The sequence below is a fragment of the Mirounga angustirostris genome, unplaced genomic scaffold (assembly GCF_029215605.1).
Source record: "Mirounga angustirostris isolate CCGP_5_RB_7025 unplaced genomic scaffold, mMirAng1.0.hap1 SCAF_7, whole genome shotgun sequence".
NCBI classification, from domain to species: Eukaryota; Metazoa; Chordata; class Mammalia; order Carnivora; family Phocidae; genus Mirounga; species Mirounga angustirostris.
This window is the reverse complement of record NW_026991715.1, coordinates 28,854,142-28,877,487: the sequence shown is the minus strand read 5'-3', so window position 1 is coordinate 28,877,487 and position 23,346 is coordinate 28,854,142. Positions and strand designations below refer to the sequence as shown.

Sequence of the window (23,346 nt, the reverse complement as noted above, 5' to 3'; positions counted from 1 at the left end):
CCCATTCTTCTTCACTGTATTTTTGAAGACTTCTCTAGTTAGTCAAAAGCAAATTTTCTGATAACCATTTTCTAATGGGTTTTCTTATCATTTCCTCAGCTTAAATTGTCTGTTTTTCTTCTCATCTTTAAAACCTTTGTAGCTATCTGATCTATAAAATTAAGCGGTATTTTAGAATTTCATCCTTTGTTTTTCTGGGAGAGAAAGTGGCACAGAAATCTAAATTTTTGCATTGCAGCAGTCCTTGTAGTGTAGGCAGAATGGCCCACTCTTAATGGTGAAACTGCAGCTCACTACAAGATTACTGGCCTTGGTATATGCAGTGCTGTCCAACACGGGGTAAGGATCAAATGAGATCATAGGAAGGGACATGGTAAACTGTTACCTTCAAATAACAACTAGAGAGCATCTTTTCTGTTAAAGACTTAAGTCTCAAGACCTTGTGAGAAGCAAGTACTAACAGTACAGTTTAGGGTGCTCAATTAACCGTGATACCCTTTTATATTACCCAGAAAATTGCTTTTTACAATATTCATTAGAGTCTATAGCCCACCTGATGAATTGTCTACCATTGCAGAGGCAAGGAATTTCCAGGATCCATGTGGACCTGAGGGCTTACCTATTCCATGGGCACTGGGAGGATTCATTATCACTGCCCATCCTCTGAGGCTTTGCTATTTGTAGTAAACGGCACTGAAAATACACATTGTCGCATCTGAAATGAGATTTATATTCTTTTTTTTTTTAAAGATTTAATTGATTTATTTGACAGAGAGACACAGTGAGAGAGGGAACACAAGCAGGGGGAGTGGGAGAGGGAGAAGCAGGCTTCTCGCGGAGCAGGGAGCCCGATGCGGGGCTCGATCCCAGGACCTGGAATCATGACCCGAGCCGAAGGCAGACGCCCAACGACTGAGCCACCCAGGTGCCCCGAGATTTATATTATTCTAAATGTCAGGTAACTCAGTGTTTCTCTGCTGCTCAGCACTAAAGTCTCTGCTGGGTCCCCTTTTGTCTGGAAAGAGACTCAACTTCTGGAGTCTGAGGACCGTAGTCTAGGTATCATGTCATCTAGTCATGGCTCTCATCCTCGACTAGTTAAGAGACACCTTTTGGTTCTGTAGGAAGTAAGACTAAACACAAATCTTAAGAGGCAAGAGTTTTAGAACTTAAAAAGATTGTAGTCATGGAAATTGCCTCCTTTAACGAATGCTGAATGCACACTAAAAAAAATCTGCCCTCATGGAGATTATATATATATATATTTATATATATAAAAAATAAATAAAAGATATGTATTACATATATAATATACATATTATATATAAAAAGTTTTTTTTTTTTTTAAGATTTTATTTATTATTTATTTGACAGAGAGAGATAGGCAGAGAGGGAACACAAGCAGGGGGAGTGAGAGAGGGAGAAGCAGGCTTCCTGCAGAGCGGAGAGCCCGATGCGGGGCTCGATCCCAGGACCCCGGGACCATGACCTGAGCCGAAGGCAGACGCTTAACGACTGAGCCACCCAGGCGCCCCTATATATAAAAAGTTTTATACACACACACACCCCTTGGGGAAGAAGAATCTCTCTGGGCTTGGTTTTCATTAAAATAAAGAGCAAGCAAGTGAAAGAGGCTATTTATTCATTAAGTGAAAAGCAAGCCAGATGAGGTTCTGTTTCTTCCCCGAAGTTTACTCTAGTCCTTCCAAGTTAGGACTCTCAGGTCTAGGGGTGGCAGTGTGTTGGCTGCCTTTCTCATTTTGGTTTAGTTTTTCTCACAATGCCAAGCATTAGGGGCAGAGTCCTTTGCATATGTGCTTTTTTCAGGGAGGGAGGTGGGCCTGAAGCTTTGCCCACAGACAAGAGAACCAGCTGAGGAGGTGGGGGTAACAAGAATACATCACCTGAACAGATTCCCTTGGGAATCAAAAAAGAAAAGTAAAAATTGAGACTATTAAGTTCCCGTTAGACAGAGCTATAATTCTTAGCATATCCTAGGCATGGACATGTGAACCAGAACTTTTTTCCTTGACAGTGCTCTCAGGCAAGGAGGGCTCTTTAGACATAACCCAGGTGGTCCCAGCCCAAGTCCCATCCTTCTTTCCCAGCCTAGGAAGAGTAGGCAGATGACCCCAAAATAGCCTTGATTATGGTCTTCCAACCTATTTGCCTGGGAGACATGCTGTTAGGGCATCTTGAGGCAGGTCTTGGTCTTCCCCTGGTTTAGTGAAAGGGTGATTAACAGTAAGGAGGTCGGGGCGCCTGGGTGGCTCAGTTGGTTAAGCGACTGCCTTCGGCTCAGGTCATGATCCCGGAGTCCTGGGATCGAGTCCCACATCGGGCTCCCGGCTCAGCGGGGAGCCTGCTTCTCCCTCAGACCCTCTCCCCTCTCATGCTGTTTCTCTCTCTCTCTTTCTCTCAAATAAATAAAATCTTTAAAAAAAACCCCAAAAAACAGTAAGGAGGTCAAGCTTGAACTGTTCGGGCCTGCTGACTAAAAGCCCTTGCTTTGCTGTGGATCCTAGCACCAAAATCTCACTGCTGGGGCTGCATTTTCCTGTCTCTTTGATATCTTCTCATATTAAGAATATTTAACTGAACCTAGATGTAAACTGGTAGATAATTCCTTCCTCCTGATTTACTTCACATCAGTGTAGGGATCTTCACAGTGGGGGATGATTCTTACTTTGATCTTTATTGGAGGCTTCAGTGGAAAAATTTCTTTAAGTACCTGGCACTTCGTGAGCTTTCCCTGCTTCATTCCTACCCTACTCTCCCTTTGAGGCCAAGCTGGGAAAACAAAATGTTTCAACTAACTTACACAAAAGAAAAATGAGCACCCACAGTGACCCCCACAAGACCAGGCTCCATCCCCAGAGCTGCAGAAAGGCAGACCAAATCAGTTCCAGTTGCATAGTGCCAAACATGTGAGTTGGCACCCATTAAGTACTCAGTAGCTATGCTGACAAAATGAATGGCAGCAGGCACTGAACGATGCAGCCTTAATCAAATGCCTGGCGGTCCCAGAGAGGGAGGTAGAAGCAAAACCTCCAGGCGTGCCTGGGTAGCTCAGTCAGTTTAGTCTGCCTTTGGCTTGGGTCATGATCTCAGGGGCCTGGGATCGAGTCCCGTGTCGGGCTCCTTGCTCAGTGGGGAGCCTGATTCTCCTTCTCCCTCTGCTGCTCCCCCTGCTTGTGCTTTCTCATTCTCTCTCTCTCAAAAAAAAAAAAAAAAAAAAATCTAAAAAATAAAAATAACAAAACCTCCAGGATGGGGATTGGGGGTCAGCAGGTGGCCAGAGCTTATAGGTCCACTGGAGTCCACTAACACTAGGTGCCTTGGAACTCCTGTACTCCTGCATCTAGGGTCTGGGGCTTGTGAAGGCTGTGGATGTGCTCCCCTCTCCATGAACATGGCCTTTGCCCTAGCACTGGCATGGCAGGCTTGCCTGAGTCTCACCTTGTAAACCGTTGAGACTTTATCACTCTGTGAATTGTGGACCCCAGCTGACTGGGAACTGTTGGACTTGGTCCATCACCTACAGTCCCACTTCCCCTTAAACCACTTGTTTTCAGCTTCTCAGGTGGTGAGACAATGACTCATGCTTCCTTCTACCTTTGTGTTTACCAAATTATTTTTTATGACTACATTCTACTTTTATAAAAACCAGAAACCTGCTAATCAGTGTCTCCAGAGGATTTGGAGCTTGGACCCTGGAGGTCCTCTGCTGTCCTACTGGCCTCCTGTCCAGGCCTGTGCATGTACTGCCAGAGGCTGTCTGGAAAGGAGGTTTCCTAGTATTTGGATTTACATTCCAGTCTTTGGAACTGTATTTGTATTGTTGCTCTTCCAGCCTGATCCGTCAGACTTGGTCTTGAGAAGGTGCCATGGGGATTGTGCTGTTCTCAAGCTGCTCAGTGCAAAATAATATACAGCCCATCAAAGAACCAATGTGTAAGGGCTAACAAAAGCCAGGGTGGGGAACTTTCTCCCTGAACAGACGGGTTCATCAGCCTCACCACCATCAGGCCCCAGTAACTGCCCTCACTGATCTTGTTGGCTTGCAAAAGATCCCTTGTGCCCACCCCTGGGATTGACATCGTCTTCATTCTAAAGGCAGCCTTTCAACTCTTCTGGTAAGTCTCGACCTGAAACCACAGCCTTACATGCTCATGCAGGTACAGGTCTATAACCACAGCCTGCTAAAACACAGCAGGGATTACAATCCAGCTTTTCTTTGGAGGTGATATTCCAAGCTTTTGGCTGAAGCTGATATGGACTAGAATCTCTGATTTCTTTTCCTATGCTCTGCCCAGGATGTTATCAGGACAAGAAGCTTCCAGTTCCTTGTGGTCTTTGTACTCACACCACCACAGTAACATAATATCTCCCAACTCAGTTTTGTAAAGTGACTATACAGAGGCCAAATTGCTGCAAACCTCTCTTTGACATTCTCTTATTCAGGAGTGCAGCCGGTCCAACTCAGTGGTGGGCTGTGCTATTCTTGGCAGAATGCTTTGTTTGTAAAGGGGGAAGGGAAAGGGCAACTTACACCTCAGGCTTCAGACAGGAAGCAGCATAAAGAGGTCTGCTTTAAGTGCTCTTAATGTTTGCATTTTGGCAGCCTTCAAGACACCACAGAACCCCTCCGCATTCCAGGAATAATGACAACTAAATGGTACAGGTTGATGGAGCCAGAGATCCTTTTATAGATAGGCTCTGATCCCCTCCAGACCAAGTACCCAACCCAGTGGCTTTAAGGATCGCAGTCTTCCAGGTAGGGGTTTAGAAAGCTCCCCCCAAAAGACTACAGAAGCATCATACTTGTAAACCAAGACTGTCACCATATAAAGACCTCTCTAACCAGCTAAAAGGTTATTTGCTGTCAGCAGAATACACTCTCTAGTCTTCTCATACATATTATTCTATGAGTGACTGATAAACAAAAGCATCATGTGGCCAAGCTTTACCACTCAAGTCAATGGCAGTTCCTGAAAGTCAGTCCATGCAGGCTTTTCACCCAAGGCTGAAACCTCCATCTGCCAAAGAGGAAGCCTGGAGCCCTTCCTTCCAGGGTTCTTGATTTCAACCAGCAAGGAGCTAATGTTGCTGAGCTTGTGATGAGTCATATACTAAAAAGGTTTGCAAAAGGCACAGCTCATTTGTCTTTCTGGCCCAACTGAAAAAAAAAAAAAAAGCCCTAGCCCATGCTATGAATAGGAAATGTAAAAACCTCAAGACGTTATTAACAAAATTGTTTTAAACCAATGCAGCTGGGGCTGGGGTGAGGTGGAGAAATTACTGAAAGAGGAATGGCACACACATTTGTATATTCTTTTTCAAAGGACAGAAAACAACAACAATAAGAGTTTCTCTTTCCTCCATGTCATATACTTGAATAACTAAAGAAAACTAATCTTTATTCCTATCTGACAGCAGTTGTTTTTTCCTAACTAGATGGGAACTGAAGTAACAGAGCTACCATCTTGGCACAAGGCCCTTGCCCTATGGACAATTTCATTTACCTTTAATAGCTTTGCAACTACTGACTTTTCTATTTACATAATAATCCCCACATAACTGAGATTCCTCTGGGACTCTGCATTATGAAATGCAACAGAAAGGAATTGTAATAAATACCACCAAGACCTAAAAAGTTGATCCCTATCTCTTAAAACTTGGGAGAACTGAGAGCTCAAAATACCTCAGACATAACTCTTAAATTGTATTATATGAGCCCTAGGGTTCTTTCTTCAGAGTACTAAATGAATCAATTAAGTAGACAGGTACTTTGTTTACTAAGCACAAAATACAGTTACTAAATAAGGCACCTTTAATAGATTTCTTTTTCACTACCTTCTACCTACCTACAGGAGTAAGAATTTTTAGATCAGTTTCAGAAGTTATTCACGGAACTTTTACTGGGGTGTGTGGGGGTACTGACTCAAGAATATTTCCATGAAGGGGAAAAAAATCTGGTCTATTGATAAGTCATAGGTCATAGTCCTTTATATCGGAGACCAGAAGGTGTTCCTATAACCAAAAAAAATAGAAGTAGAAAATGGTGGTCAAGAAAACTTCTTCACTCGATAGATACGAGTCTGTGCCCAAGTCTAAATCAACTCAAGTATTTTTAAAAATGAGAGGGACGTATTTAAGTCTAACAGGTTTTCTAAAACTGAACTCAATACCTTATTATTTCTGAGGGATAGTCTACTTCTTGGCTAAAAGACCAGGTTGCCCAGGTACAAATCCCAGCTCTATCACCAGCTAGCTTGCTGATCTTCAACAAATCACTCACTTCATCTCTGTATCTAGATTCCTCATCTGTAATATAATGGTACCTACCTCACAGGATTACTGTATGAAATGGGATCATAGATGTTACGGTGCTTCAAATAGTGCCACGCACAGTGAGCATTCTACGTCAGAAGTACTGTTACAGAGGAAGTGCATCACAAATGCATTTAAACTTTAGCATGAATCCAACTTCATGCCGAAATAAATGACTTAGTTCTAGCCTCCTGCTATACCACACACATTTATAAAATTTACCTAGTGTAAAAGTAAACATTTTTGTATGGTGTAACCTTGTAAATTGAAGGTTTACATCTAGTACTCAACCAAAGAAATAGGAATCTGTTCCAAGGCTGCAGAAAAAAAACGGAGGAGTAACTGGGAGAGGAATCTTCCTAAGAATTTTCTCCAATGGGAATGTGGACGAGATAGGAGTTTTATGCATGTGTTGAACTTAGGACTTTGAGCTCAGAGACTCCCTGCAAACTGAGATGTGACCCCCTTATAATTATCAACTTGAAATATACAGATTAAGATAAAAATAGATTTTGAAGCAGTAACCAAATAGCATTTAATGAAGTAAGAGGGGAGACTCTCATACCTACTGTTATATTTAAGAGTCAGTCACTGGAGTAAATGTCTACAGAAACTACACTTTGTCTCAGAGCTGAATATGAAAGCATCACATTTAGTACAACCAAAAAGTACCCATAAGCATCTTTCTGGCCATTAATTCCAGTGAGTGGACTCTTATTTGTATAAAAAGCTTCCTAAGATCATACACTTACCCCAAAATTTGCCAAGTAATAACTTAAAGGGAAACATCAGCACTTACCCTTCCAGTGTTAAACTTGGCCTAAAAAATAGAAGCTGCAGACACTGCGATCCTAGTCTTCCAACAGAGAAACTGTTAGCTTACTAAGCTAGTAAGAATAGGACAAGAAACTACTGGGGTTACTCAAATAGCTGTTTTAACTACTAGAAAGACTACACAGGTGTTTCAACAGAATTTACTTGTATATTTTCCATTTTCTGTACTATTTGAAGGCATAGGATAGCTTTGTATTAGCTTTCTACAATACTGTGTTTTAAATTTATCCAGTAAACTAAGATGCAGTACAACTTTTATACAACTTAGGAGATTAAAAAAAAGAAAAATCTCCACAAGAGAAAGCAACTCAGCAGGCCCTGGTATTAAAACATTTTTCCAGAATAAACAGATACGCAATTGCATTAAAAGGCAGTTTTCAAATATTTTAAGTTACACCAAGATCCCTTCCAAATATCTGCCTTGCTAAACCAATGCAACCAACTCTTACTCAGTGTTAATAGTGGGGCATGGATTTTGGTAAATGTTTACGGTTTTACTTTCTTCATTATCAAAAATCTTTTAAAGTGCTATCAAGCAGCAAATAAGTTGCATTAGCTCTCTGCTCCCGGTAGAGGTGCCAATTGCTCATGGTAGAGGTACAAACTGTGAAATTGCAAAAGGTACAGTTTAACAGTAAGTAGTGCATGAAGAAACAGTAACAAGTGGCCTAAATACAGAGTTGGACAGAATCAAACCAGTTAGGTCTATAATTGCTCAAGTGAAATGGATTTAGTTTCATTCAAACATTTAAAATAAAGTCGGAAATTATAATTGGTGGTTAGAATCAAATTTGAAGAATTTCTTGATAAAATATAAATCTGTTCTTTTGAAACTGGAAATAAACTATCAATTGATGGAGAGCTAGAGACTTATTAACCCCTCCTACACAGATAAGGAAATAAGTGACAAAGTCTCTTGCACTGAAGTTATGTATTTTAACAGCTTTACATGTAATATTCATATATAAAAAACTTTAAGTGCTTTTCTCCAATTTAAAAATCTAAAGAATTCAAAAATAAGGCATTCAATATTTGAAAAAAGTACAGATTTACAAAATGTGTATTATTCTGTCATGAAAACTCCACACCAACATTATACACTTGGAAAAAAATACAAACAGGATATATTACAAATTTATGTAAGCAATAACTTAGTTCACACCATGCAATAAAAAGTACATTAATCAAGATACACAAGCTTTTGTAGGTTCTAAACTGAAGGACTTTTTTTTTCTCTGCAGAATCCTTAAAACCTGTGGCACTTAAAATTTGTTAGCCTTTCTACTGAGAGGTAAATTATACACAACAATGATGAAAAAATTAACAGACCAGTTGTCTATTATGAATCATTCCAGCTTTGTTCAACAATGGCCGAAACTCTTTTCTCATATTCTCGTTTGTTTTCCTGATAAAGCTGTGCTGCTTGGCTATTGGCTGGACTGTTTGGATTCGGTTCATCCAGCAGAGACTGGAAGGAAAGAGAAAAGAAAAAAGGATTTGTAGAGTTACTCTTTACATTAACATGGGTCTAGATATGGAACAGAGAGACTGTACAAAAGAACAAATTACTCAGTAAAGAAATGGCAGATATTAGTATGTAACTTCTATATTTTTAGGTCTTAAATACTTTCAGAAATGGCTTGATGAATTTAATAATTTCCTGCTGCTAGAGAACTGAAGCTTCTAAAACACAGAGTACTCAACTGCCTTAAGACCTCTAATTTCAAAGAAATTGGGAAAGAATATTCTTCAACATACTGAAACATTGGCCAAGAAATAAACAGCTCGATTTGGTTAAATATACAATACCTAGAAATAGCATTTTCCAAAGTTAAACTCTATTTTGTGGTTTGCAAATGTCTGACATAAGTTGGGTAGTGAGTCTTGTTTCCTTCTATCAAGAAAACATATACATCCAGCAGCAAGGGAATAAAATAGGGAAGTTGAAAACAATGCTTATAAAATGACCTGAATTAAAGAAGAAATGTGATAGGAAAGGCTTAAAAAGAAGGTCACAAACCCAAATTTTACTTCTGCTCCTCATAAATTAAACATCCACATAAACTAAAACATCCCTCACTCCACCTCTCTCCAAAACTGTCATTCAAGGTCAACTCTGAAATAATCTGCCACAGTGTTTTGGCAAATGGTTACACTACCTTTTTTTAAAATAGGATTTCTTGGATAGGGTGACATACTTAATGGTTCTCTGCACTTGGCAGTTTCCTGAGGTCCCTATGGTTTTTCTAAGCAATCATCTTTCTATTTCCAAGAAGCATTTTCCTTTTCTACATCCTCTGGTTATGCTTCATGGGAATAAATAATACCTGACCTGTGAGCACACTTTGTTTACATAAGGATCAGGAAACTGTGTGTTTGATCCAATGTGGTCACTAACAAAAAGCAGACCAGTTGTCTGAAAACCACAGGATTTTATCCAGGCTGTGCCATTGGTTACCTGCTACTGCTCCTAAAGGAGCTGACTGTATCCCATAGAATCTTGAAAAATCATGATGCAACCTAACACACACTTACCTGAATTGATGTTAAGATAGAAGATACATCGTATGTTGGACTCCATCGATTCTGAAGGATATCTAAACATATGCTACCATCAGCATACACTGCAAAGACAACACTAAAATTGGTTACCTATTAACTTCATCATATTTAACAGTTGAAAGAGAAATCTTTACCACAAACAGAATGCTTGGCCCAGTCAGAAGTTCTGAACATTAATTACCAAACCCTCTTGTCTCACAGGAAAACCAGTGTTAAAACTAAGGTCTCTTATTTTGCACCTTTTCATCAGGAAGCTTTGTCAGAGCTAAATTTTTTCAACACCCACCTTTATACCCAATCTGTTTAAAGCATCTATTTCTAAACTCCTCAAATAAAGCTCTTGAAAAAAAAAAAAACTTATTTTTTGACATCGTAATTACTCTCCCAGAAATTATTCCTACAAGAAATAAATGTGGACACATGAAGTTTTATTTATAGGAAGTTCACTATAATACTGTTTATAAGCGTGTAAAATTAGACCTTGTGGTCCATAAAGAGATGACTGGCTAAATTAACAGTATATTCATATAACCAATACCAATGTAGCCAAGGGAGAAACGATACACATCTACCCTCTGTTAACTGATAAAGATCCATAATGTCTTAATAAGTTTTCAATTTTTAGAGGATAGTATTTTTTTACAAAATATTTAAATATTTTCATTTGAAGTATGTGTAGTTACAAAAACATTTGTTAAGACTAAATGCCAAAATATAAGTACTGGCTCTCTGTAAGTAATAGGATTCTTGTATTTTATGATTTTTTAAAAATTTTTTATTGTATGTTAATCACCATACATTACATCATTAGTTTTTGATGTAGTGTTCCATGATTCTTATGATTTGTTTTTAATGAGTATGCTTTCCTTTCATAATAAAAAAATAAAATAAAAATCCAATGATTAATATGTTTTAAGTCTTTAACATTTGGGAAGTCTTCTTTCCTCTTGAACTGATTATGTGAAAATACAATGAACATAAATGTTTACCCACTTGTGAGACTCTATGTCTACATGACAAATTTCCAGAAGTAGAACTGCTGTGTTGACAAAGGATAAATGCATTTAAATGTAATAGACACTGTTAAACTTTGGAAAGCTTCATGGAGCAAGCCTATCACCCTACATAAAGACAGGAATAAGTAAGGCTTTTGGGGGGAGGGGAGGCAAATTCTACTTAAATACTGTCGGTTTCTCAGGGCTCTCTCTATCCTCCATCCTCTTCCTTCTGGCCCTGTATACAGCCTCTGGGTGATGTTATTCACTCTCATGGCCTCAATGACCATCCATATGTGCTAGCTACTTCCACTTACTGGCTTTAGACCAGATTTAACTCTCTGCTTTAAAGCAGCCTAGTCAACGGCTTACTATCTATCCCACAGGAACATCAAACTTGGCAAGTCTAAAGAACAATTATCACCTCTGTAAAACCCATAAAAGTACAAAATGATTTTTAAGTTTTGAACTAGTAACTATTTCTAAGAAGTAATCCAAAAGTAAACTAGAAATCAAGCATCCATCAACTGGTGATAAAAAAAACAGAGTATGTATATTCATATAATGAAATTTCATTCAGCCATAAAAGGAAATAGAATACAGTTACAACATGGATGAACCCTGAAAACTATGCTAGCTGAAAGAAGTCAGTCACAAAAGCCAACATGCATTATAGGATTTCATTTATATGAAATGTCCAGAACAGGCAAATCTACAGAGGTAAGAAAATACGACTGCCTAGGGCTAGGGTGCTGGGAGAAAAGGGAGTGACTGCCAACTGTCATGGGATTTTTTGGGGAGAGATAAAAATATTCTAAAATTGATATGGTGATGGTTGCACAACTCCGTATACTAAGAACCCCTGAACTGTGTAATTTAAATGAATGAACAGCACAGTATGTGAATAGTATTTCAAATAAAAATGTTTAAAAAGTAGACCAGAAAGTTAATAAAAAAGTACTGGTAAAAGAAAAAAGGGTAACCACTGTTATTAATATGAAGGAATGAGAAATAACCTAATACACTGTTTCCCCAACGAAGAAAATACTATACCTACAAACATAGAACCCCCTGCACATTGTATAGTCTTTTCCACCTTCCTTCATTTACAGATCCTTCTTACTACATTGTGGGTCAATTCAATAACAAGTCTAAGATTAAACTAAAGTGGAATAAATATTAAGTGACTCCTTCTGCAAGTAAGTTAACTGATGGGGAAGACCATATTTAAATGAGCAAAGGTTACAAAAAGGAAAGCTTAAATATTTTGGAAAATAAGTCTTTCGTACAGTAATGTATTATCCAGGAATATACAATGTGTATTAGAAGTAAACAGGAAGTCATAGAAGAGCAAATTTAATTACAAAAGTCACTCAGAAACCATTTATGGAAAATAGGAATAAAATAAATTTCTCCAGGGGCGACTGGGTGGCTCAGTCAGTTAAGCATCTGCCTTCCGCTAAGGTCATGATCCGAGTCCTGGGATTGAGACCTGAATCGGGCTCCCTGCTCCTCGGGGAGCCTGCCCCTCCTTCTCCCTGCCACTCCCCCTGCTTGTGTTCTCTCCTTGTGTCAAAAAATAAATAAAATCTTTAATAAGTAAATAAATTTCTCCAAATGAAAGAACGAGAGAAAAAATGGAAAACTGTACTTAAAAAAGCCTTAAAAACATATGAATCTTTGACTCAGTAATCCCACTTCTAAAAACTTATGATAATATTCATGGGTATTTGGGAAGATTTTCAAGAATGTTCAAAGTGCTGTTTAAAATTACAAACGGGGGCGCCTGGGTGGCTCAGTTGGTTAAGCGACTGCCTTCGGCTCAGGTCATGGTCCTGGAGTCCCTGGATCGAGTCCCGCATCGGGCTCCCTGCTCGGCAGGGAGTCTGCTTCGCCCTCTGACCCTATCTCCTCTCATGTGTTCTCTCTCATTCTCTCTCTCTCAAATAAATAAATAAAATCTTAAAATAAAATAAAATAAAATAAAATAAAATTACAAACAGGGTGCCTGGGTGGCTCAGTTGGTTGGGCGACTGCCTTCAGCTCAGGTCATGATCCCAGGGTCCTGGGATCGAGTCCGACATCAGGCTCCCCCTGCTCTGCAAAGAGCCTGCTTCTCCCTCTGCCTCTGCCTGCCCCTCCCCCTGCTTGTGCTCTCTCTCTCTCTGTCAAATAAATAAATAAAATCTTTTTTTTTTTTAAAGATTTTATTTATTTATTTGAGACAGAGAGAATGAGAGACAGAGAGCATGAGAGGGAGGAGGGTCAGAGGGAGAAGCAGACTCCCTGCCGAGCAGGGAGTCCCGACTCGATCCCGGGACTCCAGGATCATGACCTGAGCCGAAGGCAGTCGCTTAACCAACTGAGCCACCCAGGCGCCCATAAATAAAATCTTTTAAAAAAATAAAATAAAATTACAAACAACTTGGGGCACCTGGGTGGCTCAGTTGGTTAAGCAACCGAATCTTGATTTTGGCTCAGGTCTTGCTTGATCTCAGGGTCACGAGATGGAGCCCCTCGGCAGGCTCCGCCTTGAACGTGGAGCCTGCTTAAGATTCTCTCTCCCCGCCCCCTTTGTATCCCCTCCCCCCGCACTTGCACTCTCTCTCAAAATAAAATAAAATCTTAAAAAAACCCTGAAAATCACCAACAACTGGACACAGATTAATTATGGTTACCTCACAGAACATGTATGCAGCCATTAAGAATGATACAAAAGAATATTCGTAAGATGTTCATAGTATATAAAAAGTTATGTAACTATGTACAATATGATCTCAATTTTGTACAGCATTTATTTGTAGTTTATTATTTTTGAAGATTTTATTTATTTGAGAGAGAGAGAAAGAGTGGGAGAGATCATAAGCAGGGGGGAAGGGTAAAGGGAGAAGACAACTCCCCACTGAGCAGGGAGCCCGATGCGGGACTTGATCCCAGGACCGTGGGATCATGACCTGAGCTGAAGGCAGACAGACCCTCAACCGACAGCCACCCAGGCGCCCTATTTTTTTTAAAAAGCTAAATCTTAAGCAACAAATTCTTTTTGGTATCCTTCACATTTCTACAAATGATTAGGTATTATTTTAAAATCAAAAGTATTAAGACAAAACAACTTTACCTGAAATTTGGAACCTTCTAAAGATTCCAGGCTACAAAAACGTAGCCAATACTGACATGGAAGCAACATCCAGTAGTGGCCTATAGCAGTGAGAAGTATGGGGCAAGGCCTACAAGGAAGGAAAGAACTCTTTTCCCCCCATCACTTACGAAGTTTAATAAATAAAATGTTACTTACCATTTGGATGGAACATTTTGGATAAAAACCTAACAGTTGGTGGTTTATTTGGATACTCTTCAGAAAATTCTATTACTAGTTTAAAAGTACCTAGATAGAAAACAAACCAAAATAATTATGGTAAAGACAAGCATTATTTTTTAATATCTTCATCAATGAATTCCCAACCCATAGTGGTTTTTGCACAACCACACAAAAAGTAATGTCAATTATGTCTTAGCACATAAAACGTATTAAATATACTTTGATTTACGTTAGACTGGTAACATACAGCACTGGCAAGCACTTGGGAACACACACTTTCATGTGCTATTGGTGGGAATGTTAAACTGCCATATTTTTGGAAGGCAATTTGGCCCTAGCTACTGAAATTTAAAATGCACATTTGGGGAACTACAGCTAAGTTTATTATAGCTTAGAAGGGGAATGCCAAAAGATTTTGAGAGGGGCTAACTACCACATGACAAAGGACTTAGATTGGAGGCATGGACATTAATTTGAAAGGTCTCTCTGTTCCCATACGAATCCTTTCACTTAAACATGCCAAGAACCAGTAAGTGTAACTGCCTACTGTTGGTTATAGACCAACATGGTACACTCTTGTAAAGCAGTATTTTATGGTCAGTACAGACACAGGCTTTTAAAAAAATTATGCATTTCTAAGAAAGTCAATCTGTTCACAGTGTACAAAGTAGGACTCTCAACTCCAATTCCAAATCTATTTTGCAGAAATAACCATTATTACTGGGTTTTGTACTTCTGTTTATTCACTATCCAGAGTTCTTTTATTTTGAGGAAGTCCACCTGAAGGTTGGAGAGGTATTCTAACTGCAACCCCTTGGACATACTCAGTAAATTCAGACTTATTCTTAAGGAAGTCAATAAAAGTTTAAACCATTCCAGATGTCTCTAGAAGGTTCTTCCCTGATTTCATCAATGCAGTTTTAAAAAACAAAAATCCTTCTATTTATTTTATCTGATAGTTTATATATTTGGTATACAACCTCTACCTTTTCACATTTTTTGCTGCTTGGAAATTTGGGATTAGGGAAGCCAAAGATACAAGCAAAATCAAATGTGGTATCTATTTCATATTCTGAATACATCAGAGGTGTTATGAAAAGTACAGTTAAATAGTGAAGATAGTCTTATATTCTTATATCTAATTATGTATTTTGAAAGTGTGCATTTTAATTTGCTTTAATTTAAAAAAGTACATTGTAAAAATTTCAGCCTACACACATATGAACAGCAATTTTCACGTTTTTTCCCGCCCACTTTATGGAGTCTCAGGACCCCTTTATACTCTTATTCCCAATCATGGCCAAGCTTCCAGTGGGAAGTCAACTGAATGCAAAGATGGGGAGGGATACGTGTGACAACATACCATTTTATATATTTCTACCAAAAATGGAAAATAATTTCATTTTTAAATATTGGCTCTTTAATAATTAGCTTGCAAAAATTCCCCTCAATTTTTAACAATCTGTTCTCATGAATCAGTACAAACTGCCTCCAGCATGCCACTGAATATAACTATCAGTATTTCTTATATTAGACAGTATTTAACTCATGAATTTTTTTTTTAAAGTAATTTCTATGCTCAATATGAGATTCTAACTCATGACCCTGAGATCAAGAGTCACATGCTCTACCAACTGAGCCAGCCAGGCGCCCCAACCCAGAAAATTTTTAAAAATTCATTCATTAATTACTGTAAACTCACTACACATTAACTTAAGTAACATTTAATGAAAAGTAATATATTTCCCCACAAAGTTAGTGAGAAGCTTAGCACTGTTTTACATTTCTGCAAATCTTTTTAATGACTGGCTTAATAGAAGACAGCTGGATTCTCTCAGCTGCTGCTGCATTCGATCTGTTGCAATATGCTGTTCTGGGATGAGGTACAGGAAGAAAACGAGGTCTCACAAAAATGTTAAGTGAAAAAGGAACATTTTAATAGTTTTTTCAGATAATTGTAGATACTCTTTTTTGATTACTACAGTAAGGAAGTGGTAGGTTTTTAAGGGTTAGTTGCAATGTAGAGTCTGAAAGCATACATATTTTTTGCATCACTTACACTAAAATCTGTTACACACTGCATAAATGTTTTATCCGTCCCTAATTTTCTTTTATACACTGGTCGTTCAGAAAATATTGGTTCAATGAATGATACAATTCTTGTAAATGTTGCCACATTTCATTATATACTATCCAAAAACAAATCACCATTTGGTAATACCACCTACTGATGTTATCAGAAGTCTTAAAGTACTGGGAAACCATTATTTATTTATTTTTTAAAAATTTTGTTTATTTGAGAGAGAGAACGAGATAGAGAGAGCATGAGAGGGGGGAGGGTAGCAACAATACTGTTACTTTCCTTGATCTAACAGCTCACTTAAGTCACTTTTGAGTATATCTGCCAAACGGTCGAATCTAAATTATGTTTGTCTCATTCATTCAAGTAAAAATGTTCCATGAAAAAAAGTTCAAGTTGCAACTCAAACAACTGCAGAAGTGCTTTTCCTCCAGAAAATCATCACAAGAGAAGTGTTTTATGCATACATTCCACTTAATCACACAGAATATTTTAAAAATGTATACTCAAGGGTCAGAATTCAGTAATAATAGTAACATCTACTTTTTCATCAAGACTTTTTTTTTTTTTTTGGCCATCAAGACAAAAAATTTTTAAGTGAAATTGGCAGCTTTTAAAATGCAAAGAATATGGGGCACCTGGCTGGCTCAGTTGGTGGAGTGTGAGACTCTTTATCTTGGGGTTGTGGGTTCGAGCCCCACACGCTCGGTGTAGAGATTACTTAAAAAAAAAATCTTAAAAAAAATTTTAATTTCTACATACATACATAGATACAATGACTATTAGTACAGTTTAGAGCCACTGTGTTGATTTGTGGGATACTAAACTGCATAGGTCCAGTTTTAGCCACTAATGTTTTTGTACCACCAGTGCAAATGCTGACAGAGTAAAAAGGGCAAATGTCTTAGTATCAGTATAAAGACAGTTTTAATTACAAAGAATCCATGAGGGGCGCCTGGATGGCTCAGTTGGTTAAGCAACTGCCTTCGGCTCAGGTCATGATCCTGGAGTCCCTGGATCGAGTCCCGCATCGGGCTCCCTGCTCGGCAGGGAGTCTGCTTCTCCCTCTGACCACCCCCCCCATGTGCTCTCTCTCATTCTCTCGCTCTCAAATAAATAAATAAAATCTTAAAAAAAAAAAAAAAAAAAGAATCCATGAAACAGGCTTAGGGACTTGAAGAGGGGGCTCATGGACCACCCAAGAACCCCTGGTATAGTGCAAAAAGTTAAAGTCCTTAAGTACTTATCTTCCATTCCTTACCCTCACCTTAGTAGTAACCACTTTCAACAGTATGGTACACAGCCCTTTAATACACACACTTACATACATGTATCTGGTAAAAATGTAATAACAATATGTATCATTCTGAAACTTTGTCTCTTGAGACTCATGTCCAGATCTACCTTATTCTTTAACAAGTACATGATATTCTACAATCTAATTCCACAAATCATAAATTTGTTTAACCATTTTCCCCTATTAGGCATTCAGGCTATCTCCTTAAAAATAGTACAATCAGTATCTTTGTGTAAATATCTTTGATGGGTTAATTCTGGAGCCATTTTGATAATTAAAAACCTGTTCAACAACTCTTAAATATCTATGCTATTATTAGGGAAAATCTAAGAACCTGGTTAAAATCAATATGAAAAGCTCAATTATAAACATGTATCAGAACCAGTTTTCCATTTTCCTGGCTTTTGGTGAAAAAAACTAAATTTAAGATGCAAAAGATTTCACAGAATGCTAACTATTTATGGGTATCAAAAGTAAGCTGTAGTATGTGTGCTACTGGCAGCTACGTTATGTGGGTTTTTTTTTTTTTAAGATTTTAAAATTTTTTTAAGTAATCTCTGCACCCAATGTGCGCCTCAATCTTACAACCCTGAGATTGAGTCACATGGTCTACTGACTGAGCAAACCAGATGCCCCAGCTATGTGCGCTGAAGAACAATTTCAGCTCAACACCTTATCAACGTAGATAACAATGTTAAAAGAGCATGATTACTCTCCTTTAACCTATCATCTAGGTCTACAGTTCTACAGCCAAATACCAAAGTAACACAAAGAACTGGCAATGGAGGTGGTCAAGCTGATGTGTGAACTATAAATTCTCAGTAGCATTATTTAATTTGACCTAGTAACAATAGAAAATAGTTTTAAATTAGAAATGTTGGTGTTATAATTTCCTACTTAAAAACAGTGTCCCAGTACTACAGAAAACATAATTGAGAATGACTTACCATCTTCAAAGGGTGTCCCTTCTGGTCTGAAAACAAGAAGATTTCTGATTAAAAGATGTTTCATTCTGCCTTTCCCTGATTTTTTTTTTTTTAAGTAGGCTCCAGGCCCAGTGCGGAACCCAACACAGGGCCCACCCCCAAGATCCTGAGATCCAAGACCTGAGTTGAGATCGAGAATTGGCTGCCCAACTGAGCCACCCAGGTGACCCCGTTTTGACTTTTAAGAGTGGATAGGATAAACTCAGAGAAAGAGGAGCTCATTTTAATGATTTGTGGAATTTTAAAGTTATTATTATCATCTTAGCCCTAGATTTTTATGGATGTAGGCATAAAGGGTAACTATTTTCTAAGTTTTCATTTTAGGGGGGGTTTAGAAAAAGATCAAAACAAAACAAAAAAAGGCTCATAATTTTAGCACACAAAATTTCAGTTCATAAATACCAACCAGTCATTTTGTAAATGTGTATTCTTAAGAGAAAAAAGTCATATTTTCAATTTTTATCAGTAAGATGGAAATACCCTTTAAAGATAATTATAACACCAAACCAAAGTGTCCTGCTTCCCAACAGAGCAACAGCTCGTTCAAAACAGCTAGATAGAACTGACGTAACCAAGAAAGCCACTTTCTTTTGCTCAAATCTTTTCCCTGCCTCCATATCCCAATTTCATCTTTCCTAACCAGCACCATCAAGTTTATTTTTTGCAAGTTAGCTTGAATTTAAGATCTCTTTAGAAGAATAAACTACACTAACTTTTCCACTAGTATTTAACATAGACTCATAACTAATTCAATGGCAACTCAATTGTTTATGAAGGTGCTCCTTTGAAGTTTTAGTGCAAAACCCTAGTTTTCAAAAGTGTGAAAGAAAAAAGATCAAGTCCAGAAAAACAGGAGAAAAGGCATAAGGAAATTTTAAATCAAGGCGCCTAGGTGGCTCAGTTGGTCAAGCAGCCAACTCTTTAGGCTCAGGTCATGATCTCAGGGTTGTGAGAACTGAGCCCCCTGTGGGGCTTGGCATTGGCTGTGAAGCCTGCTTGAGATTCTCTCTCTTCCTCTGCCCCTCTGCTCCCATCCCTAACCCGTCTCTTAAAAAAAAAAAAAGCATACATGCAATATATATAATGTTTAACATTTTTTGTTTATTCTTGCCACATTGGAAGCTCTGAGTATTTTTTCTTCTTAGTCTTTTTACAGTCCAAAAGAATGCAAGCATAAACATTTATTTGCTTGGTACATTTTACTGTAGAAAATAATTTACCTTTTCTTGTTTAGTTTCAAATGATATTTTTAATCAGGTAAAACCCAAAGTGCTTATAAAAATCATAGGCAGTAACATCAACACAAATAAATTTGAGTTAACTGCAAAAACACAGAATTTTAAAAAAATTTATTTTGCAATTTCTGTAAGAGCCCCCAATTCCACTTCAGCCTCTTTGCCTAGTGGATACATTCACTTTTCTTAAAGAATTACCATACCTATCATTTGTTATATCTTTCTACTCACCCAAATATAACTGCATTCCACTGCATAATGTTGTTTTCAGATGGTGCGCCACTGACACCCACAGGTGGGTCCTCTTGCAATCTAGAAATCGAGAGTAGTAATTTTCAAAGTTGAACAATAAGGTCACTACGAAGGCCAAAGAGAACCCTTATGGACTATTCTACCTACTTTGACACAAACTAAATCATTTCCTTGTTCTTGTGCTGAGGTGGAATAAACCATAGGACTAAAAAGGAAAAAAAATCAACCTTGTATATACTTATTAAATACCTCTCCAAGTTGTCTAAATTTCTAAAGAGGTTTGGAGTCATCCCTCTTTGAAAATGAAGGTTAAGATGTATCTTCGAGAAGTGATGCATACAGACTGCCATCAACAACAAAAATTAAAAGCCCCAAGTGCAAAAAATATTTCCACAGACCATCTTTTTTGCTGCTGTAAACATGCAAAGACGGTCTATGTGAGTCCAAACCACAGCTACCTGTGTAACATGGCCACCAACCCAACAAAGGACCCTCAAGGCAAACACTAAATGACTGAAAACACTGATATTCAATTTAATTAGCAAACTAGTTTTAGGCAGGCGAGTACCTTTATCCCATTTGCTTCAATTAGCAGTAGCTTTAAAGTAATCAAGCCTCAGTTATGTTTTTTCATCAGTCCCTATTTTAAAGATCTGCGCTACAGCTAAATCTACCTCTCCTATCAGGAGACGCGATACAAAGCTACCTTCCAACATTTGTCACAATCAGATTCTCGTAACCTTAAGACCATTGGAAAACTACGAAAGGTGCCATGTGTTCAACTCAGAATTTAACAGAGATGGGCAGTAAGAAACCAGAGTAACAATGGACACGAACTGAAGTTTTATTGTTTGGCTTTCACTCATTGGAGCTAACATGAAATTTGATTTTAAACTTCAGAAGGCAACTTTTGCACCAAATAGAGCATCTCCTTGTAAAGACTGTCATTTCAATAGAAAAATAAATGGGACATTTTATACACAGGTATCTGTATGTAGTGATTGTCCTATAATATGATACTTTGAAATTAGACTACATAAAAATAGTTCTTTTCAGTCAACCTCAAACACATTAAGCCACGATGACCAGAAGCCTTTAAAGAATTATGCTGCTTCTCGCCCACCAAGGGTAAACGGCTACGTTACGAATATATTCAATGATAAACCGCCCAAAGCCCAAGACAATGGCTTCCAAATGCTTCACCTATGGCTTTATAATGGCGAAGTTGAAAGGTTACTTCCTGAGCAGCTAACCTAAGTTTTTATACTAGATATTTTGTCTCAATTAGGGCAGATCTCCCCAGGAAAAAAAAAACACTTAAAAATGTGCAGTGGATCGTAATGCTAAGTTTTCTCATTTTCCCCCCCGTACCTCCAAGTATTCAAAGGTAAACAACTGAAAAAAAAGTCACTTCCTCCTCACTAAACCCAACACCACCTAACAAAACCCTATTTTATAAAAGGAGGCCCAGGGAGTATCAGGTTAGCGCCAGCCTCAAGGAAGGCATTTTTCCAGACTTTGGAGGCTATAGATAGGGCTTTATACACCAGGCCACAGAGCTGAGCTCCAGAAGGCACTAGCAGCCCGGGCTACCAGCCCGAGTCCCAGGTCTCTAAGCCAGTTCTCAAGGTCCTTTCGGGGGGGGGGCGAGGGAGAGTCGGGTTTCGGAGGATGGGTTAACAACCTCCCGACCTCGCGCTGCAGACCCCACCCTCACTGCAGAAAGAATGGGGGGGGGCGCTTTTCGCCCCAACCCTGCCCCTCAGCGAAGACCGCAGGGCCATCCAGGAAAACTGGTGCACCAAGCAGGGAAAAAGATTCTGCAAGGGTTTGCTTCTGGGGGACAGGGACCGGGCACGACAGGGTGAAGGGGCGGAGGGATGAGGCTTGAGCTCTAGGGCCAAACGTCGGGCAGCTGACCCAAGAGGGCAGCGGGTAATCCTAGGACAGACCATAGCCATCTTCTTACTTTTGGGGGAGGGGGGTATCGAAATTTCTTACGTCGGAAGAGCAAGCAAGGATGAAGGAGTGCGAACCGGGGCTAGGACTGGGCTTCCGTCGGTACCGCTGGGCCCACAGTCGGCCCTCTTAGGGTTATGAGAGGAAGGTGTCCCGGATCCCCGCCCTGCAGCCCCACAGCTATGGGGAGGAGCCGTCATCCAGGCGAAGGTGAGGGCCCTTACCGCTTGAAATCCCGCATGAGCCTCCTCCGGGCCGGAGTCGACATGCTCCTCAGCTGCCCCGCGGTCAGTCTGAAAGAAAAGAGTCCCGCGCAGCCCCCCCACCCCCCGGCACAGCGGCCGAATCACTGTTGGTCACCGCCGCCGCCGAGGCTGCACAAACAACCCTGCAATGACGTCTCCCTCCGCCGCCTCCAGATCCCTCCGCCCTCCGCCAGTACCACAGACTGAGGGGTAGCGGAGAAGGGCACGGGGCGCATGAAAGCTCGTTATGGGAGCTTTTGAGCAGGGTTCTATCCTTTTGGCTTCCTAGTCTAATCGAGAAGTTAGTGTTCTCTGTTCTCGGTCTGGAGATTGTGGATTAAGAGACCCCGAAGCCGAAACACCATCCTGCGTCTCCCCCTTTCAGTAGTTTAAACTCGACCGGGTGGGGACAGAGAGGCTCATCCGGGGCCACAGATTTCAGGGAAAGGAGGTGGGATGACGTAAGATCACGTGACTGCCGGCGGCGTTGTCAACAATCCACCCCTGAGGGGGAGGGGACGAAGTATCTAGAACCACGTGTCCCTATGACGAAGTTAGAACAGATCACGTGGGAGCGTCGCCTGAATCTCAGTCAGGTCTATGGAGCAAGTGATCAAATTTATGGGGCTGAGGGTGGGGAGAGGCCTTTACTAGTTTTCCCTCCAGTTTGCTTCATGAACAGGGTCGGCGATCGTGGCAGAAGCAAAAGCTTGCTTTGCTCCTTTAAAACAGAGCCAAAGGGGCGCCTGGGTGGCTCAGTCGGTTAAGCGTCTGCCTTCGGCTCAGGTCATGATCCCAGAGTCCTGGGATCAAGCCTCGCATTGGGTTCCCTGCCCAGGGGGAAGCCTGCTTCTCCCTCTCCCACTCTCCCTGCTTGTGTTCCCTCTCTCGCTGTGTCTCTCTCTGTCAAATAAATAAACAAAATCTTTAAAAAAAAAAAAAAACAGAGCCAAAAATAATATAGATTTAAAATCCTTTCTGGTTGGTACAATGACTTACCAAATCTGGTACGTGGGGCAGAGGGAACTTCCATTTTTTAATGAGTGCAGCATTGAAATACTAAGGCCCACACTAAGTAAAATTCCCTGAAATGCTTCCATAAGGCCACCAAATAGCCTGTATATGCACTACGCTGGGGTTTCCACCGTTGGAAATTCTGAGGACAAAAAAGAATGTAGAGATGGTCTTAAGGTTTGTTGACTATCTCTATGGAATTACGGAATCGTATTTTAACATAGGTCTGCTCTCA

At 39.6% G+C, this 23,346-nt stretch overlaps 1 protein-coding gene across 2 annotated transcripts; it reads right to left on the bottom strand.

Moving 5' to 3' along the window:
- Positions 1-7,293: 7,293 nt before the first annotated feature.
- Positions 7,294-22,522, bottom strand: UBE2B (ubiquitin conjugating enzyme E2 B). 2 transcript variants are annotated; one of them, XM_064595910.1, is made up of 6 exons: positions 22,077-22,253; positions 19,873-19,953; positions 18,368-18,393; positions 14,020-14,109; positions 9,703-9,791; positions 7,294-8,635 (listed from the first exon to the last, which is right to left on the bottom strand). In XM_064595910.1, exons 1-6 carry the CDS (start codon positions 22,118-22,120, stop codon positions 8,507-8,509), a joined length of 459 nt encoding a protein of 152 aa, XP_064451980.1. In that variant the 5' UTR covers positions 22,121-22,253; the 3' UTR covers positions 7,294-8,506. The 2 variants fall into 2 exon arrangements, with proteins under 2 accessions (XP_064451980.1, XP_064451981.1); XM_064595911.1 differs by lacking the exon at positions 14,020-14,109 and having other exon boundaries at positions 22,077-22,522.
- Positions 22,523-23,346: the final 824 nt, after the last annotated feature.

Bases quoted from the DNA above. Each gene is read 5' to 3' on its own strand.
- UBE2B (XM_064595910.1), bottom strand. From the start codon at position 22,120: ATGTCGACTCCGGCCCGGAGGAGGCTCATGCGGGATTTCAAGCG. The intron at 19,954-22,076 runs GTAAGGGCCCTC...CTCGATTTCTAG, and splicing joins CTCATGCGGGATTTCAAGCG to ATTGCAAGAGGACCCACCTG. The intron at 8,636-9,702 runs GTAAGTGTGTGT...CTTTCCTTCCAG, and splicing joins CTATCTTAACATCAATTCAG to TCTCTGCTGGATGAACCGAA.